This window comes from Adelges cooleyi, unplaced genomic scaffold (genome assembly GCF_023614345.1).
Source record: "Adelges cooleyi isolate 19-005CV unplaced genomic scaffold, UGA_ACOO_1.1 ACOO_flye_CR_arks_rails_tigmint_CR_PRNA_8, whole genome shotgun sequence".
Lineage (NCBI taxonomy): Eukaryota > Metazoa > Arthropoda > Insecta > Hemiptera > Adelgidae > Adelges > Adelges cooleyi.
The window spans coordinates 4,089,419-4,110,909 of record NW_026096513.1 but is presented as its reverse complement, the minus strand read 5'-3'; the positions used below and the strand labels follow the sequence as shown (position 1 = coordinate 4,110,909).

The 21,491-nt window shown below is 28.7% G+C and overlaps 1 protein-coding gene across 2 annotated transcripts; it reads right to left on the bottom strand.

Moving 5' to 3' along the window:
• Nucleotides 1-2,890: 2,890 nt before the first annotated feature.
• Nucleotides 2,891-20,075, bottom strand: LOC126845691 (heterogeneous nuclear ribonucleoprotein K homolog). 2 transcript variants are annotated; one of them, XM_050584513.1, is made up of 12 exons: nucleotides 19,920-20,075; nucleotides 9,158-9,255; nucleotides 8,862-8,918; nucleotides 8,242-8,285; nucleotides 6,955-7,036; nucleotides 6,741-6,887; nucleotides 6,549-6,677; nucleotides 6,273-6,478; nucleotides 6,024-6,181; nucleotides 5,532-5,647; nucleotides 3,844-4,013; nucleotides 2,891-3,204 (listed from the first exon to the last, which is right to left on the bottom strand). In XM_050584513.1, exons 2-12 carry the CDS (start codon nucleotides 9,251-9,253, stop codon nucleotides 3,156-3,158), a joined length of 1,254 nt encoding a protein of 417 aa, XP_050440470.1. In that variant the 5' UTR covers nucleotides 9,254-9,255; nucleotides 19,920-20,075; the 3' UTR covers nucleotides 2,891-3,155. The 2 variants fall into 2 exon arrangements, with proteins under 2 accessions (XP_050440470.1, XP_050440469.1); XM_050584512.1 differs by lacking the exon at nucleotides 19,920-20,075 and adding an exon at nucleotides 13,245-13,369.
• Between the last annotated feature and the right edge of the window lie 1,416 nt (nucleotides 20,076-21,491).

Here is a 21,491-nt window from a genome sequence, read left to right as displayed (position 1 = left end):
TTAACTTTCATTAGTCTTTATTAAAGTTGTTGTAATTCAGAAAGTCTATAAAAAAGAAATGACATTAGTACATCGCTATTTAGGGCAATGAATGGATTAACGTTTTTAAGCTTTTGCCTACTTACAAGCTACAAACTAGAGTATTTGCAATTGGCTACTCAACACGTCATAATATACACAACCAATTATTCTAATAGGTACCTACGAACAAATACCTAATCATTTTAGATAGAAAATTATCAAACTTAGTTTGATGGGTGGTTTATTTACATGAGGTGATCAGGATGATCCCTTAGAGTAATTATTTAAAAAAATATATATTTTTAATAATCTAACTGAAAGAAAACTCTTCATGTTAACGTACAAGTTTTTTAACGAAATGTCTCTCAAAAAAAAAAACGTTCATAAGCGCAAGATTTACATAAGGAAGTTACGAGGAAATTTGTATGTTGCATATCACTCCCAGAAGAAAATTGTAAATACACCACTGTGACAAACTAATAACTCAACCCATGAAAGTTTTAACACATTTTAAAATATGTGTCTTTATTATTTTGTTCATGCGTAAGTCGTAACAACTAATATTAGATATTTTGTTTCTAGGGTTGGGCATTGATGAGAATATGAGAATGAGTAGTTAAGAGATATGAAACACTTGTCCTATAGAATTTACCGAAGGATACAAATTGTATGGTTTAAAGATAGGTATCCCTTGATCATAAAACCGCAAACTTCAGGAATGTACACGGTTGCGTAAGGGGTAGGGCAATTGGCAAAGGGTTGAAGATTTGACAAATTCAAGCCTGGCGACCTTATCAAATATTTATTTTATATTTTTAAGATAACGGAAAAAAACTGCTAGGGAAAAATTCGGTTGATAACATATTTAAAAGAATTATTAGATCGCGAGAATGTTTTGTTGACATTGTAGAATTACGTGCATGATCAATGGTTATCCAGCTTTAAGCCATAAAATTATTATCTTTCGGTAAATACTATTATTTATTAGGTATTACACTTTTTTTTAATAGCAAAACCTTATATTTTATTGCAATAGTTTTTTTTTAAATTACCATCAATTTGTTACAGCTCTTACAGTTATATTTTATACTATTTTATTGATAATCCGGTTGGTGAAGACAGTTGTATAATCAATGGCTGTTCCCGTTTTCAAATTCTTACTCACGATTAATATTTCATTCGACAGCCAACCTTTCTTAACATAATATGTTCTCATTTTATAAAACTAACCAGGTCATCTTATACATCCATCTTAGAGATTTATGTCGTCAGGGTGGTTTTGTTATATTACATGTATAATGTATATTTATAATTGTATAGGTATCATATTTTCAAAGTTGAGACTGAACTGTCAAAATAAAGCAATTTTTAACTTTTTTATTCCGTTTTCTAATTTTATTTGTATTTATCTATCGATCAATCTATTTTATATATTTAACTATTACATTTTACAATTAATTAATTTACCTATACTCGAGTAGGCGCTGATACAAGGGGAGGGGCATGGGAGCAATGGCCCCCCCAAATCTCAAAAAAAAAGGCTGGTGAAAATTATTATAGGTATACATATATAGTAATAATACTATATTTAACTTTATCTTCTATAGGATAATATCAAAACTTGCATGATAAAAACATTAAAGTATTATTACATACTTCTATATTTAATATAATATTTTGTAAAAATAATATTGGTTTTCTGTCAATTCTATTTAAAATTAGTTTTTGTATAAAAATTTAAATTATTTATTGAAGTTTACTTTTTGGAACTAAAATATAATGAAAAATAACGACCATTTAGGGCACGTAATATAAACATTATTGCTCGCAATAATTTTTTTTTTAAAAGTCAAAGAAGTTCTAAATTTGTATGAAATTTAATTGATTTCTATGGATAAAGATAAATGTTGACAAACCACAATATATCATGTGTCCTATCCCCTAGAAGAGGGGAACTTTTCCTTTCTCTCTTTCAAGCGAAATTATAGGACTTACCCTGAAAATTAGACTAAATGTAAATCTAGAACAAAGTTATAACATAAACAATTTTCTCAATAATCTGTAGCCAAACTTTGTTTTCATTAAAAAAAAAGGAAATATTACACTAACCTTTATCGGTAGTAGTTAGTACTATGTCTAAAGATATTTCACACAAATTTGGAACTAATTGGACGAATTTTCAAGAAGTTATTGAGTACCTAATTTTAAGTTTAGAAATATGTAAACATTTTTAGGTTGTTTCTCATTTTTGAAGGGGAAAGGGTGCTTTTTACATTTTTTGCCTAATAAAATACCTTTTAGGTACGATATTTGATGAGTGGCTACAAGAACCTTTTCAGCTCCGGCATCAAAGCTAAAATTAAATTTTTTGTGGGTTAGCTGTTTTGGTGCTATGCGCCTCAATTGTGGGGTTTTATTTCAAATAAAGTAATTTTTATTTAAATAATATGAAGCTTGACAAATTTTGATTTGTAAAAAAAAAAAACAAATTAAGGATCATAAAACTGTTTAATTTAAAACAGGAATTGCTACACACTGTCACAAAATACATTCATCCACATTAAATTATAGGTCTACTTACTTATTATAAATTAGTTATTCAAGTAAATATAACCTAATAAATTAGGCTTTTACATATATAATATTATTATATTAAAAATGTTGTTATTGTTTTGTATATATATACAGTTTTCTATATAAAAACATATATAGACTCATTATGTATATTTATATACGTCATATAAACGAGTTCTACGAAAAAAAATCTTATAGCTAAGTGTTTAATAAAAAAAAATGTACGGCTACGTTTCTTGCAGTATAGTAAATATTAAAAAATCTTAATATCTAGCAATTAAAAAAGAGGAATACGTACTGAATATAAATGTCATATATTTACAAAAAAAAAGTTTTGAAATGTAAATCTAAGCACAATTAACTGAAAACCAGCAGTAAAAACAACAATTGTAGAGTTTTGCTTCAATTTCTACTCAGTGGTATTAAAACGACAAATTAACTTTTAGAGGTTTTAGCATATATGAATACACACGAATGGGTTACTAATTATTTACTATATGTAGTGTGAATGGAGTAGAGTATGATTTGAATCATTATTGAACAGTAATGAACAAGATGTCTTACATGAAACCATCTCCACCAGGTCCTCCAGGCTTCTGGGCTTGAACACTAAAAGTCAAAATCAAACATGACTTTACTATAAATTCATGTAAAATTTTGATGGCATGAGACATTTGTTCCATACCATAAACAATTGTTACAGTAATATTATTTAGAACTATTTAGTTATTAACATTTTTAATTGTTCATGTTTAATACTTTTTCACCAAATATAAAAATAATAACATTTAACAATATAAACAAAAATAATTACATATGTTACCTACCAAACTATACAAAAGAAACAGGTTAGTTAAAATAATTTAGAGCCGGTTAGATAGATTTGACTGTAAATGATTACATTATATACATAGTCAAAAGAAGATAACAGATTTTTATGTGGTAGAATAATTTCCTTGATAATACCACGACAACATCTTATAAATAAGTCCATATCGCTAGATGATGGTTGTTGAATATAATATAAAAGCAGTTATAGCTTATACATGCTGTTAGTCGATACTGCCATAAGAAGACTAGAGACTTCTTGTTAGAAAGAATTATATTAAAACAACAAAATCACTAGTCTTCCATATGGTAGTTAACGTTATCTTGTAGCTCAGTACCCAATGTTAGCTGATAGCGCGCTTCATATACAATTATATTAGTTTAAAAAAAAAATACATTCAACTCATATGTAAAACTTACCACTGCTGCAATAGATATTGTGCCATCTGTATTTGACTGTCAGTGCCATTAATAGTGATTATTCGTTCATCTGAGCCTTCAGTTGGTTCGCCAATTGTGATTCCGGCTCCTGAATCTTGGCGAATACGGCGAATTCTAGCGCCTGCTTTGCCGATTATTGCGCCCGCGAGCTTAAAAATATAATTATTACTAAATTAAATGTCAAAATTTTGTAAATGAAATAATAACAATACAATTTAAAATAATTTGTATTATCTTTAAAATATGAAGATCCATTAAGAATATGTACTTTGCTCTACAAAGAAGATAAACAGAAGTTAAAATAAAGTAGCAAGTAAAAGATAATATTCAAAATAATAGGTTGTATGTTAGATAGCGTTTATTATGCATAGTATATTTAACGATACATGAGAAAATTAATGTTCATGAAATTAAATATTGGCTTTAGTAGCCCAATTTACAAATATAATAAATTATTTTTGCTGTTCTATGATAATTTGTTTATAAACTAGTTTTTTTTTAACGCACGCTTGGTTGTAATGATTATCTGTCAATATTCACAGCTAATGCATATTTTAACTACTCATAGGAGCAATTTTTAAAAGCCCTAATTCTCTCAACAAGAAATTTACAGAATTAAATTCTAATATATAATATAACATAATTACTATTGTTTTATTACAAATTTAAATCCTATAGCAATAATCATTTTAATTTACTTAGCAACAGACACTATGTTATTTAAATTAGTGCTATCAATATTACTAAAAAGTTATATTATTCATTCAGAAGGCTAATATTAAAAATATGTAATAAATTTAGATAGAATTTTAAGTGAAAGTATTTTCTGGTGGCACTAAAATGTGTCTATATAAACTTATGTTTGTACTAGATACAAAAACACACTTTGAATCCTCTAAATTAAAAAAAGTTAGTTATACCATTGATTATAAATACAATAGATAGAGCCCACTGGCCGGTTTTTTTGGCCATACATAAATTACAGTGTTTTTAGTTAATGCGGCGCATGCATAGTACAACCACACTGGCCCATCATGACCGTATTGCGCGTTGACATTCAGCACTCCCTATGTAACTCGTCATATAAAAAATAAAACTGAATTTATGGGCAGCAAAAAAAACGGCCAGTAGACTTTCTATTGTATTTATAATTAATGGTTGTACATAAATTCACCAAATTATTTATTTCATAAATATTACGATATTTATTTTAAAAGAATACCGTATAATTGAAGAATAGTCATAAAGAAATTTAAAAGGAGCACACAAGGGATCGCGTACCGAAAAAATAATGGAAGCAACAGTTTTAGTCGCTAAATTGGAACTACTAAAGACAAACGTACCGAAACAATTGACACAATAAGACATCAAATAACATTAAAAAAAGCTGTCAAACCACCTAAATTAATAGTATAAAAAACGTTGTAAAACCTTTAATTTAGTTTTTTTTCTCTGCTACCCGGAATATTCAAATGTTTAAAATTTTGGGGTTAAATTTACCTCAATTGTATAACATCTTCTAATTTTTCTTGATAAATTCGCCAAAATAAAAAATAGCTATAGTTTCTTTTTAAAACCTATTAAATTACAGGAAATGTAAATTTATTTTGTGCTTTTCGGTACGCAAGCCTTGTGCATAACTCCTTAACGCAAAAACTGTCACTTACATCTTTCGGAATAGTGACTTGCGTCGAACCATTAAAGGCAGCAGGTTTTCCGGCTCCACCACCCATAGCTGGAGGAGGCATACTAAAATCATTCATGGGACCATCATCAAAGCCACCTTATAAAATATTAAATAAAAATAAAATTAATAAAATAATAGGTATATGCCTATATTTAATATTACTATGTGACATTGGTTTTAAAATATTTTAATAAAATAATATAAAAATTAACAGGTAAAAAATAAAAATACCAAATTATATAAAATATATAAATACAGTAAAGTTAATTATTAACCTTACTCCTTCAGATGTTATTAAACCAATATTCCTATTACACTAAGATATTTGATGAATTAGCTACTTCAAAAATATTAAATATTTTATATTATGTCCTATGTCTACACTTGTAATAAAAATGTTGTTAGAGTTATAGAATATAAGACAATATTTTTTTTAATTTTGAGAAAACTACAAACTATGAACATTTCTTACCACCATAACCGCCACCGGCTCCAAAGTTACCAGCTCCAACATTGTTGCCATATCCACCGGGTCCACCTCCATATCCTCCAGCATTCCCTCCATAATTTCCACCACCTGCATTACCAAAACCGCCGCCAAATCCACCACCTCCACGTCCGCCGCCGCCCCTGTGAAAACATAAATCCATAGTAATGTGGGAAACATTTCAAGTGAAACACAGTTACAAAACAAAAATATTTATTGATACGAAATTCTTACATTCCACGATTATTCATGGGACCACCTCCACTCTGGAACCTGCCTGGTGGTCCAGGAGGTCCACGATTCATATTTCCACCTCGCATTCCTCCTCCTCCACCACCACCACCACCACCAGCAGGATTTCCATAACCACCGTATTCGTCAGAATAATATTCATCGTAGTTGTTAGGGTCATATGGGTCTTCTGCTCCTTTTACTGGTGCCTTAAAAAAAATATATACATTAAATTCATAAAAAATAAATAAATTAAGTCATTTTTAGAGGAATACTAACAGTTTTCAATAAATCCAATACTTCTCGAACACAGTCAGAACACGTATTGGGTTTTCCAGTGATTTGCACAACCCGGTCAGTACTCATGGGGCAACAACTAGTGTAAATCTTGATGCGTGATCCAGTTTTCTAATAAAAAATGTAAAACATTTTGTTTTATACATATAATACTAAATAGTAACTTTTACTTACTTCTCGAAGTTCTTTGACTTTTAAACCTCCTTTTCCAATAATGCATCCAGCTTGACTTTGGTGTACTAACATTCTGACATCAACGTCAGTTTCTCCTTGATTGTCATTGTTTCCTTGACCACCGCCAGCTGCTCCACGTTTAAAACGCTAACATAAACAATAAATTGCAAATATAAAACCCAAAACTAACCAAGTAGTCTATAAAATCACTTACAGATCCACCATCTTCTAAATTGCACATGACCTCACCCAAGACTTTAAGAGCATTCTCATTACTTGATATGATCGTTAGAATTCTAATAAACAAGGCATGTAATTCATTATTATACCTTACATCTCAACACAATAATGAAAACGATCAAAAGAAAGCAAATTTTCTAAGAATTGGCTGATTTTGTAAACTAGAATTAGGCCGTTATGTCATATAATATATAACACTTGATTATTAAGATTTTTATTTTACTTAATTAGTTTAAATTTTTGTTATGTCTAAAATATTGATATTCTTCATTAACTTCTCTCACTTGTTTACAAGAAAAATTCAACTAGTGACATACAAAAAGTTTATTTCATATACTTATTAAATTTTGACTAGTCAAAGTAAAAATTAAAAAAGTAGTCAAAGTATTAACAAACTAATAATTTAATAAAATTAGAGATTCTTAAAATGTTCAAACAAAGTCAGAGAAGCTGTCTCTAAGCTGCAAGGAACAGATAACAATAATTCATTAAAAAAGTATATTAGCTATTTTTAATTTTTTAGTTGATAAATACATGAATGTAAAATAAGAATAAAACAAAAAAAATAGTAGTTAATATACATAAATAAATATTTAAAACTATTAAATCAAATTTACTAAAAAAAAAACAGTGTTCTATAAAAATAAACTGTTGAAATTAATTGTTTTCACTTTTCATTGAATTAGTCATTCAAGAAAATGTTTTAACTGCCAAAACCATGTTTATTTTTAAAGATGATATTTTTCAAAATGTAATTTTAAATCAGCCTACTCTTAGCAATTTTCCAATCAACTTGTAAAATAAAAAAGAAAGTATTCACTTCTGATAATCTGAGAGTTGCAGGACAAATGGAAAGCAGCAATATAGGCTACAGTTTTTCATTTTAATCATATTTTGATTTCTATGTTTATGTTGTAGAGTAATATTAAATGTTTATTGGACTTAATGATTTAATCTAGAAAACAATTTAGAGCCGTCCTAATGGGAAATAGATTTCAAAAACATCTAACTATCCTTAAACTAACCCAAAAGTGAACATATGAAAAATAAAATGAACTGCAAGCCCCCGAGGTCAAAGGATTTAAACGAGGTGAATTTTCGTGTTTTGTAAACAATTCTCAACTTTAATGAGGCTTTCAGTTCATTGAACAATTTTACAACAAATCGGTTATAATTACATAATCTGAATCTACTAAAGAAAACAAAAGTTATGCATAAAAGAAAATTTAAGTATATGAGAGATTGATGATGGATGATTTACCGTTCAGGACCCGGGCAATCTGGGACAGTGACTGTGGCATTGTACTGTTAGATGGACAGCATCAGGTATCCATTATTGTTCGCAGGTTGTATTCGTCGATGTGGTTCAGGGCATATTCGTGGTATATGCAGAGGGGCCCAGGGTATCACGGGACATGTGATTAAATCACATCGAGGGGCAGGGCATATGGGCATAGAACACATAACAAATTTTCAAGATCAGTCCTGTTTTTGGTTAAGTTACATAGCAACTATATATGATTATTATTTCAACTTCCCAGTTTTTTTTCAATCAAAATAATATGTTCTGGGAGGGAATTTTTCAAATAGGCCTACTTACCTTAATAATACATATTTCCAGCTATATTCTAAACTAAAACCCAATTAAATAATTGGGAAATTTTGGTATAAAATTAATTTATGTACATTTTACACCTATTACTAGCTTACAATTGTCATAATATAATTATTATTATACTAGTAATTGAGAAAAATTATTGTTACAATATAAAATAAGAGTAGGCCTATTTTTCCCTGATTTATGTTTTATTAGTTACGATATATATATTTACATATGATTTAGTATCTTTTTTCAAGTACATAGCACTAAACAATACTTACATCAGTCCGTAGTCTGGATATATTGAATCCACCTTTACCAATAATTGATCCAGCGACCTAAATTAAACAAAATAAATTGTTGAAGACATTTTTTTTACTGCTTCAATAACTAAGGTTGTTAGAGCAGGTTATAAATAATTTTTTGGGGATATAATTAAGTTTGGAACTAGTGATTCTGGACACAGCTTAACCACAGTTCTGAATAGCAACTGCGGCTGACTACTGTGCCAAACCATGCTACGGAAACAGTTGTATAATTAAAATAATCATTATTATTTTAAATGAAAATAATGAACCTTGCTTGGAATGAGAACTCTTAATTCGATGTCATCAGGTCCCATCTTAGGTCTCTTGAATGGGGCATTTGAATGACCATCATTGAATCTCTTCATGTCTAAAAATAAAATAATACATAGAAGTTAACTATGAGAAATAAATGGATGTGGATGGTAAGGGTTAGAATGTTTTTAGTAATTTATAGAAAAAATATTAGGCAAAGAGTACTTTGGTCGGTCAACAATTATAAGTCTCTGCCTACCACCTAATATGATAATACAAAAAACAACAAATCCGACAGCATTTGCAAAAAAATGAGGTTAAAATGTTCAAACTTCTTTTGTTCTCTTTTAGAATACTCCGATCAAAATTCAACAGAAGAAGTAATCTACACACATCAAAAATATTTTACCAGTCATCAAATTTACCGTTCCAGACCTAACCTAAACGTAGTAATTATCCGCATTACATCATACCATAAAAACTTTTTTTACTAAATAACCAATACTATATCGATTAAAACTTATCAATAAATTACAAGTTTAATAACCTTTGCCCTTTTCACATAAATAACATTATAATGACGGTGAATAACTTTCATAAAAATTGTAACATTACTGAAAAATAATTTTCTCACATGACTAATGCTGTAATTTACCACTTAAAATGAGTTTCCTTCAATATAATTAAACACTGATAAGCAAGACAAAACAATTTATATTCTCTTACTATAGAATTTACTGTAATTTAATATTCTGTTTTTAAAAAGTTAATGGATCATATATAGGCGTGCACAAATTTCTGAAGCATAAATGGCTATTTTTTTCACTACCCAACCCCTGCACACAAACAAAAAAAAAAATATACATACAAAGGATGATTAAACAAAACATAAGAAGAAAATTTAAATATGTATTTTAAATCATTTACATTACATTATTTTATTAAAAAATAATATTTATAATTTTATAATCTATACCACTATAAATGTTAAAAGTAATGACACAATATTTAACTACAAATAAATAATGGCGTCGCAACCCATTAGCCGTTCTGGGAAAAATAACAAATATCCATCTTAAAAATAGACCAAAATTAAAACCAAGTATACCATTTGATTAAAAGTAATCGATTATCGCCAGTTAAAACTATGAGCCGTTGAAATAAGTGGAGTACTAAATTTGTCTACTATATGTTGACCGAGGCGGCGACTGGGGTATGTTTTTTAGGTCAAACTCCGAGACATTGCATGATTTCAAGAAAAAAACTAATTTTTTAATTTTATCATAAAATTGATAAAAAAAATATATTTATGCTGAATGTATTATTTTTTTGCGAGCAATAACTTTTTGGTCTATTTTTAGGCACCTGCCTTCAAAAATCATCAGGTGTGGCTATAGCCCAATAAGCCACACCCGTGCGCGCAACTATGGCGTCAGATCATTAATGTTAAATGGAGTACTCTCATTAGCAGCAATATTATAAAGAAACAAGTATACTTCGATATTTTTTAAACAAAAACTTTTCTAGAAACTCAATTCAAATATGATATTCAGTTTCTATATAGTAATTTTTTTTAATTAACTTACGAGTACAAACAAAAATAGTTTAGATTTTATTAAACCACCATGCCTAATAATTAATATTCAATAAAAATTTCGAAGTTTAAGCTTGAAATACCGGTCAATGTTTTTCCCGGTTTTGGGGGAAAAAGAGTTGACATTTTCTACTTTTGACCCGCCAAAGTAGCAATTGCATACGATTATGGATCAATTGAGTTGCTGCTACTCGAGTAATTGATCCTCAGAAAAAAAAGGGTATCGTGACTTCAGAAAAAAAAGACGCATCATTATAAAACCCATGGCTTAAATATACTAGGTTATTGCATTTCTACCCCTTCTCCATCAAAATTTTCGACGATAAAAATAAAATGGCAGCGTAAGGGTCAACCAATCAAATTAATTTATTTCATAAAGGTATTATTTATATTATTATAAATAAAAAATAATAATGTACCCTTACGCTGCCATTTTGTGAATTTATAATGTAATAAAGTGGGGATATGCAATAGTCTAGTATATATATATATATATATATATATATATATATATATATATATATATATATATATATATATATATATATATATATATCGAAGCTAAAAATAATTACTGGTCAGTTTAAAACAAATTTAAAATAAAAGAGGATGAAAAGCTATTGAAAAAAAAAACATTAAAATATATTTGTTTTGAATAAAAACCTATCTTAATTTAAAAAGTGTTATACAATCCGGCATTAACTCGCCTACCGTACTACCACGCTAGTCGCTGAGAAATCTATTCTCGGGTGTATTGAACTCAATAAAAAAATCAAATTACTTAAGTTTTAATTTTTTTCCACGTAGGTAATAATTTTAGCAAGGTTAGCATATTGTATAATAAACCGACAGTAGCGAGTTAATGGCTGATTAGATTAAGGGTCGTTTCATTCACCTTGAGTTCACTAGCATGCATGATACCGGTAGCAGACGGCAGACTGGCGCCAACCACCAACCCCTTTTACCCTGCTAGGGGACACTTCCCTTTTCCCTATTGATCCAGTAAAAACCAATGTCATGCCATTGCCCCTCGTGTATGCTCTATACAAGTGTAGACGGCTTATTGTTTTCGAAAATTACGAAAGTCCATCAACGTTATTAAATTCATATCTACGTCATGTATTCATCAATATAGTACTTATAATATTAAAACAGATAAAACCCACGAAACGTGTTAATAAAACGGCGCTATTACTAAAAGAGAAAACGTCAATTTAGACTTCATGCATAAGAAGTAATACAATGAATTTAAGTTTTAAAAAAAAAATATTTCCACACAAAAAAAAATAATAAAATTCAATCTATGTTATTATTTTGGTGGTATTTGGCATTAAAAATAATGTTATATTTAATTTTATTTAAAATGGTTTTATAACGACATCGTGGTAATGCCATTTTGGAATTTATTTGCGGAACGAAAGGCTTAGTCTAGAATACAATGAAATAAAGGTAGTGCACAAGTTTAAATAACTATGACTAACAGTACAAAATAATGGGGTATGTTGAATTCGAGATAACATAGGATTTCTACGTGCTGGCATCGAACAAAAAATCTATAAAACAGCTGCAATGACGCTGAATGCTGGATAGCAAATAAGGCAGCAAAGGCCGGAATCACCAGACTATAGTATTATAAATTAATATACCAGGTAAAGTTTAAAGGCGACACTAATAATAAAAACTCAATTACGCTGTAGGCAGAAACAAAAATAGCCTCGTTACACGAGTATACAAGATATGAAACTGAGAAGAAAACGATGCCAAGGCCGAAGAAAATGGTTGGACTGGGTGCAAAGAAACGTGGGAGACTGTATGTTTTAGCACAACCAGAACATAGACAAGAGAGGCAGATAAAGACACAATAGGCAGACTCTGTGAAGGCAGGGAAATGCTCAAGGAGAACTTTTTCGTGTCTTTTTTTAGACACGAAAATTCGAATTTTTACAAAAACTAATATTGTAGCAATATTAAATTAAGTCGTATAAATACTATTTTTGATATAGTTTGTAGATATATGTATCTAAATTTTAATACATTTCTGAACAATTTTTTTAAGTTAAAACTAAGTGAAAATATTTATGAAATTCTAAAAACTAAAAATGATTTGAATTTTTCAAATTCTGTCGATCATTTGCAGTAGACTTTTTTGAACAGATTTTATTTGTTATACGTTTGTTTTTATTTAGACATTTTTTTCAAGACTTAAAAATAGTAGCATCTATCGTTTATTATTTTTTTGCAAATCTCGGCTATGAAAGTCTCACCCCTTCTACTCGTATTACACCAAGCTTCCTAACAACAAGAGCTCGGGTTTCATAAAGTTTTAAGAAGCTTTACAAAAAAAAATTAACGTTTTTTATAATTTTATTTTGGTATTTAACTGGTATAATAAAATTCATACAAAAAATTATTGAACTGTTTAACAACTATCAATTTTATTTAAAAACCAACGAAAAGTTAACACTTTATAAAAATAAGCGGATTATATTTAGTTGAAAAATAATACTTACCCATATTACGGTACAAGTAAAAGACGGTTCATAAGTGTAGAGAGTTGACTGTTGGACAGCCTTACTCGAACTGAACCAAGAAGAAACCCAAGAGCACCTGGTAGACATTTGCCAGTGCCGTGTTTACACAACAGTAACTATGGCAACTGGGAAGTTCTGAAGTGACCACTAACGGTCATTTTTATAGGTTTAATTCTTTGAAAAAAATATGAAACTTGCGCGTTTAAAATTATCGAATAATATTATTAATATAATATTTGCTTTTGTTACAGCGTTAAAAAAATATTTGACTTCATTAAAATAACACTAAATTAACAAGCCAAAAACAACAAATGGTTACGAAATGTCAATAAAATATTGTTATTGCGTAGTAAAAAGGACCATCAAAAATAATTAAAAATTTTAACATAAACAATTCCAAAATAAAATTTACATATATAATGTAATCTACACTAAAAATATAATATCATGACTATTTTATGGGAACAATTTTGTTTTTATTTTTGAAATAGCGGGTTTTTAGAGGGTTTTCCAAGTTTTTATTTTCTCAAGAACTTGTCGTGCCAAGACAATTTTTAAGACAGATTTGGATTCTTCGTGAAAAAATTGATCGGACCAGGTTGGTTTCATCGTTAGGACAAAATCCGTCTTAATTTTTGTCGAATAATGTAATCAACTACTTCAATAATATTATAAAAATTATATTTTTAACTAATTTTTATTATTAAACATTTTGATTTTGTATAAATCGCGTGGCTTTATTGTAAATCAATAACAAGACTATTTCTCCTGTTTATGGGCCAAGTTGTAGTAATAACATGACACAAGTATCGCAAATTTGTCTAGCGTGGGCGCACTGTAAAAGAGAAGCCTGCAACTATTCTTTGCTATTCTAAGCAGAGTAGTAAGAGTAAACACTAAATAAAATTGCGTACTTAAAAATAATGTTTTTAATTAAATCTATAAAAAGCGCGTAACAGTTATATTATTTCAATTTATGCCAAACGCACAAGCAGCACAATTAAAATACTATTTACCAGCCATTAATTATAAATATAATTTTTTTATTTTACGATCAAGTTGTTTTTTATTTAACTTAAAGTCATGACTTAAAATTACAACTCCGAAACTAGCATTTTACGGATAAACACTGTACCGAGAAATTACTTTTTTAAATTGATACATTTTTTTTTATTAAGAAACTTATACTTCTAAACAAATTATTTTCTTAGTTATAATTTTTAATTCATAGTTCGTATCAAATAATATGGCTTTATAGCAAGTTTTCTACTTAGAAAAAAAACTTTAAATAATTTTACTTGTACCTAATCGTAGCTATGGCATGGAAAAGGATGAAAAAATATATTTATAGACGAACATAATACAAAGTATAGTATTAAATCCGTCTTTTATAAATACGTTAACTTGTATTTGGTCATAAAGTAAGTGTTTATTTTCTACGTGTTACACAATGATAGCCGACTATGAAACCTTGCAAGATTCAAGATTAGGGCAGGTTTTGAATAGGTTTCGTTTAAGCTGACTTAACTTCATGTATTTGCCCTATAATTTAAAAAATAACTAGCCATACAAAAGTCGTCACGTGTAGCATTATACATACATGGTGGTCTTCCAATAGCATAATACATTTCGTAAAAAAAAACTCGTATGTTCCTATACATAAATATTATATACTATATACTCATCATGCCAATAAATGAAAATCATAGGGTATTATTATTATTTGCTACCTATATAATATTAACAGAAGAAAAAAAGGGTGGAAAAAATAGTGTCATCCATTATGAAAATAAGCTCTTTGTTTGATTGCATGTTCGCATGTCAACTAAGAGAGTGGAATGGTGCCAGTTTGTTTGCTGCCAGTTGCCATGGGTAACTCACATATAGAACCATATTTCTATAACCAGTGTTAAATAAAATATTAAAATAAAACGGAATTTTTCCATTTGCACACAACTGAATACACAAATAAGTCGAAATAATTTAACGTATATTTTTTGATGCAGTTTTTTCAGTAAATTATAACCTAAGTAAATTATACTCTTCTACAAACAAAATAAATATTAGTATACTGGAATTGAAATAAATTGATACGATACGCATGACTAGTAGTATAATTGTAATCTCGTTGGATACAAAAGGAGCGAAACTTGCTAAACAGCACACGATTAATGTACACCGAAAAATATTGATGGAAATTTGTAAAATAGTAAAAGGAAAACATCTTAATATACCTACATTTTAATTTCTTATCTATAAACATTATTTACCTTATAAAAAAAACTAATGAATGGAATATAATACGTATTTTGCTTAAACGCGCCACCTAAATAACTTGAAAGTTAAAGAAATCAGTAAAATTTTTAAGCAACGACTATCTACCGAGATGAAAAGTAATTGAAAACCTCACTTCTAACAAAATAACTTAATCAAACTACAAGAAAAGTAAAATTTAATTTATTGGAAATTCCCTTTTTTCAGGGTTTAAGTTTATCACGAAAAATATCCTATATTAACGTATCCCACGAAGGACGTAACTTGATTTAAAAAAAAAAATTGTTTTAACTGATAACACTCGTTTTCTATATTACCGGCGAAAAAGGTAGTAACACAGATATATATAATTAACTAGATTGCTAACTGTACATGCCACCAATAGAGAAGATTGGAGCAGCCACTCTCCGCCATCTTGGTGGGAATTAGAACCTTATCACGTGAGAATAATATATGTTTTTAACAATCACAGTTATATATAATATCGATATAATAATATATACAGATATATATATATATATATAATATGCATTGATAACACACATAAATCCCACTTAGAATGGCGGATCGTCGGCTTCAATTCTTACCGCTATAGTTAGCAATCTAGTTTATTATATATATCTGTGGGTAGAAACCTTTATTATTTTGTTATTCAGAACCTCCTTGGTCGATTTGAGTTAGCGCCTTTTTGCCGGTAATACGGAAAACGAGTTATCAGTTAAAAAAAAAAAATCGAGTTAAAGACATCCTTCTTCGTTGGACACGTCGGAATCATTAATTAATTTACCATACCTATAGGCTGTCTAGTATTTCTCAACAAGTTTTGATAACAAAGTTCATCTCGAGATTGGGCAGTAATTACTTACTAAATTACGATTACTGGAATTAAAGATAGATATTACAAAACTAGACTTTCAAAGAAGTGGAAAAGTACCCCAAGAAAGAAATATATTAAATAGAGTGTATACTACTCATATATGAGCTATCTAGGCTTTTAAAAACCTCAAATAACCTTAAGGAAATGTATGAAATATAAATATAAATGTATGAAATATTGAAATGTATGTAGATGAAACATTGATTGTTGACTATGGTAGGAATTCAGCAGACTGAAAGGTGTCAAAAGATTGCAGTTCTACATAATAATCTATAAGTAGATATTATAGCAATAGGGACAAATAAAAAAGTTAAGAGACAGAGGATTCAGGATCGTCAACCTTATTTGAATGAGATTAACATGTATGTGGATATTACTTTAAATAAAAAAATGTTTAATTGAAAATTGTCCGTGAGGTTTTCTGTTCGATAATATGTTTTTTTAGAACAATAAAAGTTATCCAGGGTAAAATTAACATATGTAAATAAAATGTAATCAAAAAAATGTATGCTTACATACAATGTGTCTGTGCCGGGATCTGGCCGGATAAGAAAAACATCATTGTATTCATTTTAAATGTGACCATTCACACTATAGTCCAGGCCAAGCAGCCCATATCGAATCTGGGTCGAAAAATATTGTTCTAGACAATTCTTTCTCCGAGTTCCCGGAGGCGTTCTTTGAATAAAGTATTAAATTCCTCTTCAGTTGTTTGCTTTTTTTAAGCTTTACGTACCTAACGTTTTCATTTGTTGGCTACTGTCATTTCTGTTTCAGTTAAAATAGTTTGTCTTCTTCTTCAAGCAGTAATGCAATACCAATTAGATTTTTAATGTTTGTCATTATAGTTTAACAAAATGTTAGCAGTGAATAAAAAGAAAATAATATTGTGCACTAACATCAAGTATCAGATTGAAACTAATAATACTGAATTTAGAAATCTATACTAAAATCAATGTTAATAACTAAAAATAAAAAGTGATCACAGACATTTCCTGGACCTGCTATGTACATGTGTAAATAGGAGCTTCTGTTAACTCACTGATCATCGTTATTTACAGTTTAATCTCAGGGTCCCAGTACTGGCCCGTTATTTATCTTTCCTACGATTGTGTATGTACATTGTTAGTAAAATAAATGGAACACCTATTAAACATTTGATGTGCCTTCTTCCTATTAGTGAACATAAATCTGAGGAACTTGCCGAAGAAGTTTTGACAACATTATCTCTATATGAATTTAATCTAGAATTTTTAAATGCACATAATTATGATAATACAGATAATAGGTCTGGTACAATTACTGGTCTACAAGTAAGGATGAGACATCAATCCATAAGCTAATTATGTTTCTTGTACTGCAGATTACTGTAATTAAGTTCAGACATGTACAGCCAGTACAACTAACACTAGAACCGTTTAGGACAACATTGGAGGGGGTAGACGGTGTAATGAAGTTTAAAATTTGGTAATTTTTTACCAGTTGGCTTTTTTGGGGTTTTTGGTTTAACCTAATAAAACACAATAGGTTTAATAGGTTGAGTCCAGTACTTTGAACCCTGTCTACTTAACATGAATTTAAGAGGAGTGGTATTAGAGTACGTATTTTTCTGACATACTGTCAACGTACCTTTAATTAACCACTATCATTTTAACAATAGTACTACCGATATGTATGATTAGTACTTCTTTTAGAAAATAAATTTAACAATATTTAAAAAAATTAAATACATACTTATAAAAATAAATAACATTTAAAAAAAAACCAACTGATTACAAAATATTTTTAGTGTTTCTTCTATTTTCAAACATCAATGAATCAAATGATAAAAATAATAAGCATAATTATCATCTACTAAATTATCATAAAAATTAATTCAGAGCGTACAATTTGTATGATATTAGATTTATTAAATGCAGCTGTGGTGTAAGATAATCTTAGCTAAACAATACAAAATGTCTTCCAATAGGTAAGTTATAATTAAATATCTAAAAAAATATCATATTTATTGATTTGAATACTATGTATTCATTTTAATTTAAGAACAATTAATGAAAAGTTTTAGACTAACTTACTATACATCAATTTACATTTATTAATTGTATATTAATAACCTCTAAAATACTTGTTCTAGGTAAGCGATATAATTTTTAAAAAAATAATTATAACTTATTTTCAATTATGAACTAATACATTTACCGTAAATATTAAAGTGCATTTCTTTAAATTATTTATTTTTATTACTTTTATACAACAAATTTTTTAAGAAAAAACTCATTAGTTCAATTTACACAGTCAATTTTAGTGCATTATAATTTATATAATTATTTTTATTTTAATCCTTAGCTAGTGATGTGCATTATCTCATACCATTCTTGTATTCTTGTATTAATTTCATTCTTATCGTTTAAAACAAAATATCAATTGTAGATAGTATATATGTTATAAAATCTTCGGTATACAAATTTGTTTGATTTAACCCAAAAACTTAAGGACCGCTACAATTGAATGAGTAGTGGTACCGCACATTACTAGGTAAGCATTAAATAAATGATTTGCATTTTTTTTGTTTTAGTCAAATTTACTATTTTTATAAATAACTAGATACTCAAGATAAAATAAAAATCTGAAGAAGTTTGATGTGGAAAAAAAAAATTGAACCACTTAACCATATTAATTAATTTTCAACAAAATAGGAAAAAAATAATTTTTTTTGAATATACAAGGCATATTGATCATAACTATACAAAATACATATTATGTTCCAAGCTAATTTGAACATTGAAACATGTAATTAACAAGTAGTTTTAAAATAATGTTTTTACTATAATAATTCTATAGTTGTGCATACTATATTATTATTCATAGTGAACCCTTTTTCGTTAATAATACGTTAAACGAACAAACTTTTATTTATTAATGAACAATTATTAAGGCGTATCCCAACTAGAACAATACCTTATACTTAGATACTAAAGAACATCAGTTTCATTGTCCGCTATATGTTATGTAATATTCATATGAAAAGTATAGAAGGCAGTTAGTATGTAGCTGTTGTCTTATTGGATGCCATGGCAACAAAAGGGACCGACCGCCTTAAATTAATGGTTACCAAAAGTATAATTAGGTCGAAATAACTTTTTTATGTCCATAGCTAATAGATAATAGCTGGACACACAAATACAATAATTTAAAGGAAAGTAGAAACACAATATCGGTGTTCAGCAGCAGGACCTACTACCTAAACCAAAGTACCGAGTAATAATACACAAATAATGTAGTTGCCGCTGCAGTTAGTATAAATATTTAATGAACTTGCGACAGTAGACAGTATTATTATTGTAATGCAATTATTTTATACTAAAAATATATCGTCGCATTCGTGAAACGAAAAACTATAGACGGCAAAGCCGGTAAACACATATGTAAACACGAGCGTTTTGGAAAACGCCTGCTGTATTCAAAGACAAGATTATTGTTCAATAACATCGTAAGTCACTCACCTTAAATGTGTTTCCAAAAGTCGTACAAAACTATGTAAGGCGTTAAAAATATAACAAAATCACAATTCACAAATGCCGGCGTATAATGTATATCACAAACAATATTAATTGAACAGGCAATAGCATCGAAATTACAACTTCAAAATGGCGGAACCGCGTCCTTGCCCACCCGGCGCCCGCCAAAGGTACTAGCACTGTGGCAAAGAGGGGAGACAATTTGGTCAAAGAGTACTATAAACATGTAAACATACACAATTTAGCGCGCATTTTTCAACATTTAAATTTTAGTCCTGCATAATTTTATACTTATTGGTTATTGTATTTATCTGTTGTATTATATTATACGATTCTACAATAGAATAATAAACTTTTTGTTTCTGATGTATGCAATATTAGAGCTAATACGACTTATTAATCAACACAATTCGCAATCTCAGCAGCATACATACAAACACATATAATTAGTTAATATTATTTAGTGTTATCTTTAAATATGATTATTTGATTTTGATCATCAAACATTACATTTTGCTATTATCAGTAGTGTAAATTATTGTATTCGACATTCGCATATTTTATGGCGATAACTGATAAAGAATTTGCACTGATTTGGTTATAAAATAATACATAATACAGTAAAATGATAAGGACGGTTACCTGTTAGTTTTCCGTAATAGTACCGACTCGCAAAGAACATCCAAATGCGCTTACCTACTCAGTACTCGATAAACATAAATATGAATGCTCGGCAGAGCAGAAAAACGTAAATCACTTTTTTAGGTTCTTTCATAAAAAAAATTGTTGATATTTTTTTTTCTCATAGACAAAGCCCAAAGGTTAGTTTAGATCTATGTTCGTCTAATTCTCAGCTCGCCTCTTATCCTGAAATTGCGCATCAAACATAACAAAAGACTTCTAACCGCTCGATAAGATAGGGATTAACGTTTGGTTTTGTTGATAGAAGTATGCCTACCTAATACATGTTCTATAAAAATTAAGGTTATAGCAAATCAAAATTGAAGGCTGAAAACCCGATCAAACTTTTTTCTGGTTTTTATCTTAGGACCCGCCAATGAAACAATCGCATACGATTTTGTATAGATATGATACTCGAGTTAATCGATCCAAATTAAAAGTCATTGTCTTCAGTTAGACAAAAAATTATTATAAAACCAATACTCAGCTCCCCATCTAAAATTGTTTATAAAATATTTTAGCTTAAAAAGTGAACTGCTCTATCATGATTGTGTGGACATATTGAATATTGATAACTTATACTAACAACAGTTGTTAGCACTACATCAACATGTTGAAAAATGTAGGTACAAGCTACAAAAATAACAGTAATATGGCACAAATTACAAGTTTTATAATTATTAAAATTATGTTACAATTGTAACAACGCTAAATTTATTGTGCCCAAACTAAAAACAATAACTCGGATGAAACTTAAGTTAATTTTCAACAAACCAAAACATACAGTAACTGCAAATTAATAAATTTATTTATAAGTTAAACATATACTAAATTATAAATAAATAGCTTAAAATATTTGATTACAGTGCTTATTTA

Coding starts and splice junctions, on each gene's coding strand:
- LOC126845691 (XM_050584512.1), bottom strand. Junction 6,888..6,954: donor ATTTAGAAGATGGTGGATCT/GTAAGTGATTTT, acceptor TGTTTATGTTAG/CGTTTTAAACGTGGAGCAGC. Junction 6,182..6,272: donor CCCATGAATAATCGTGGAAT/GTAAGAATTTCG, acceptor ATGTTTTCACAG/GGGCGGCGGCGGACGTGGAG.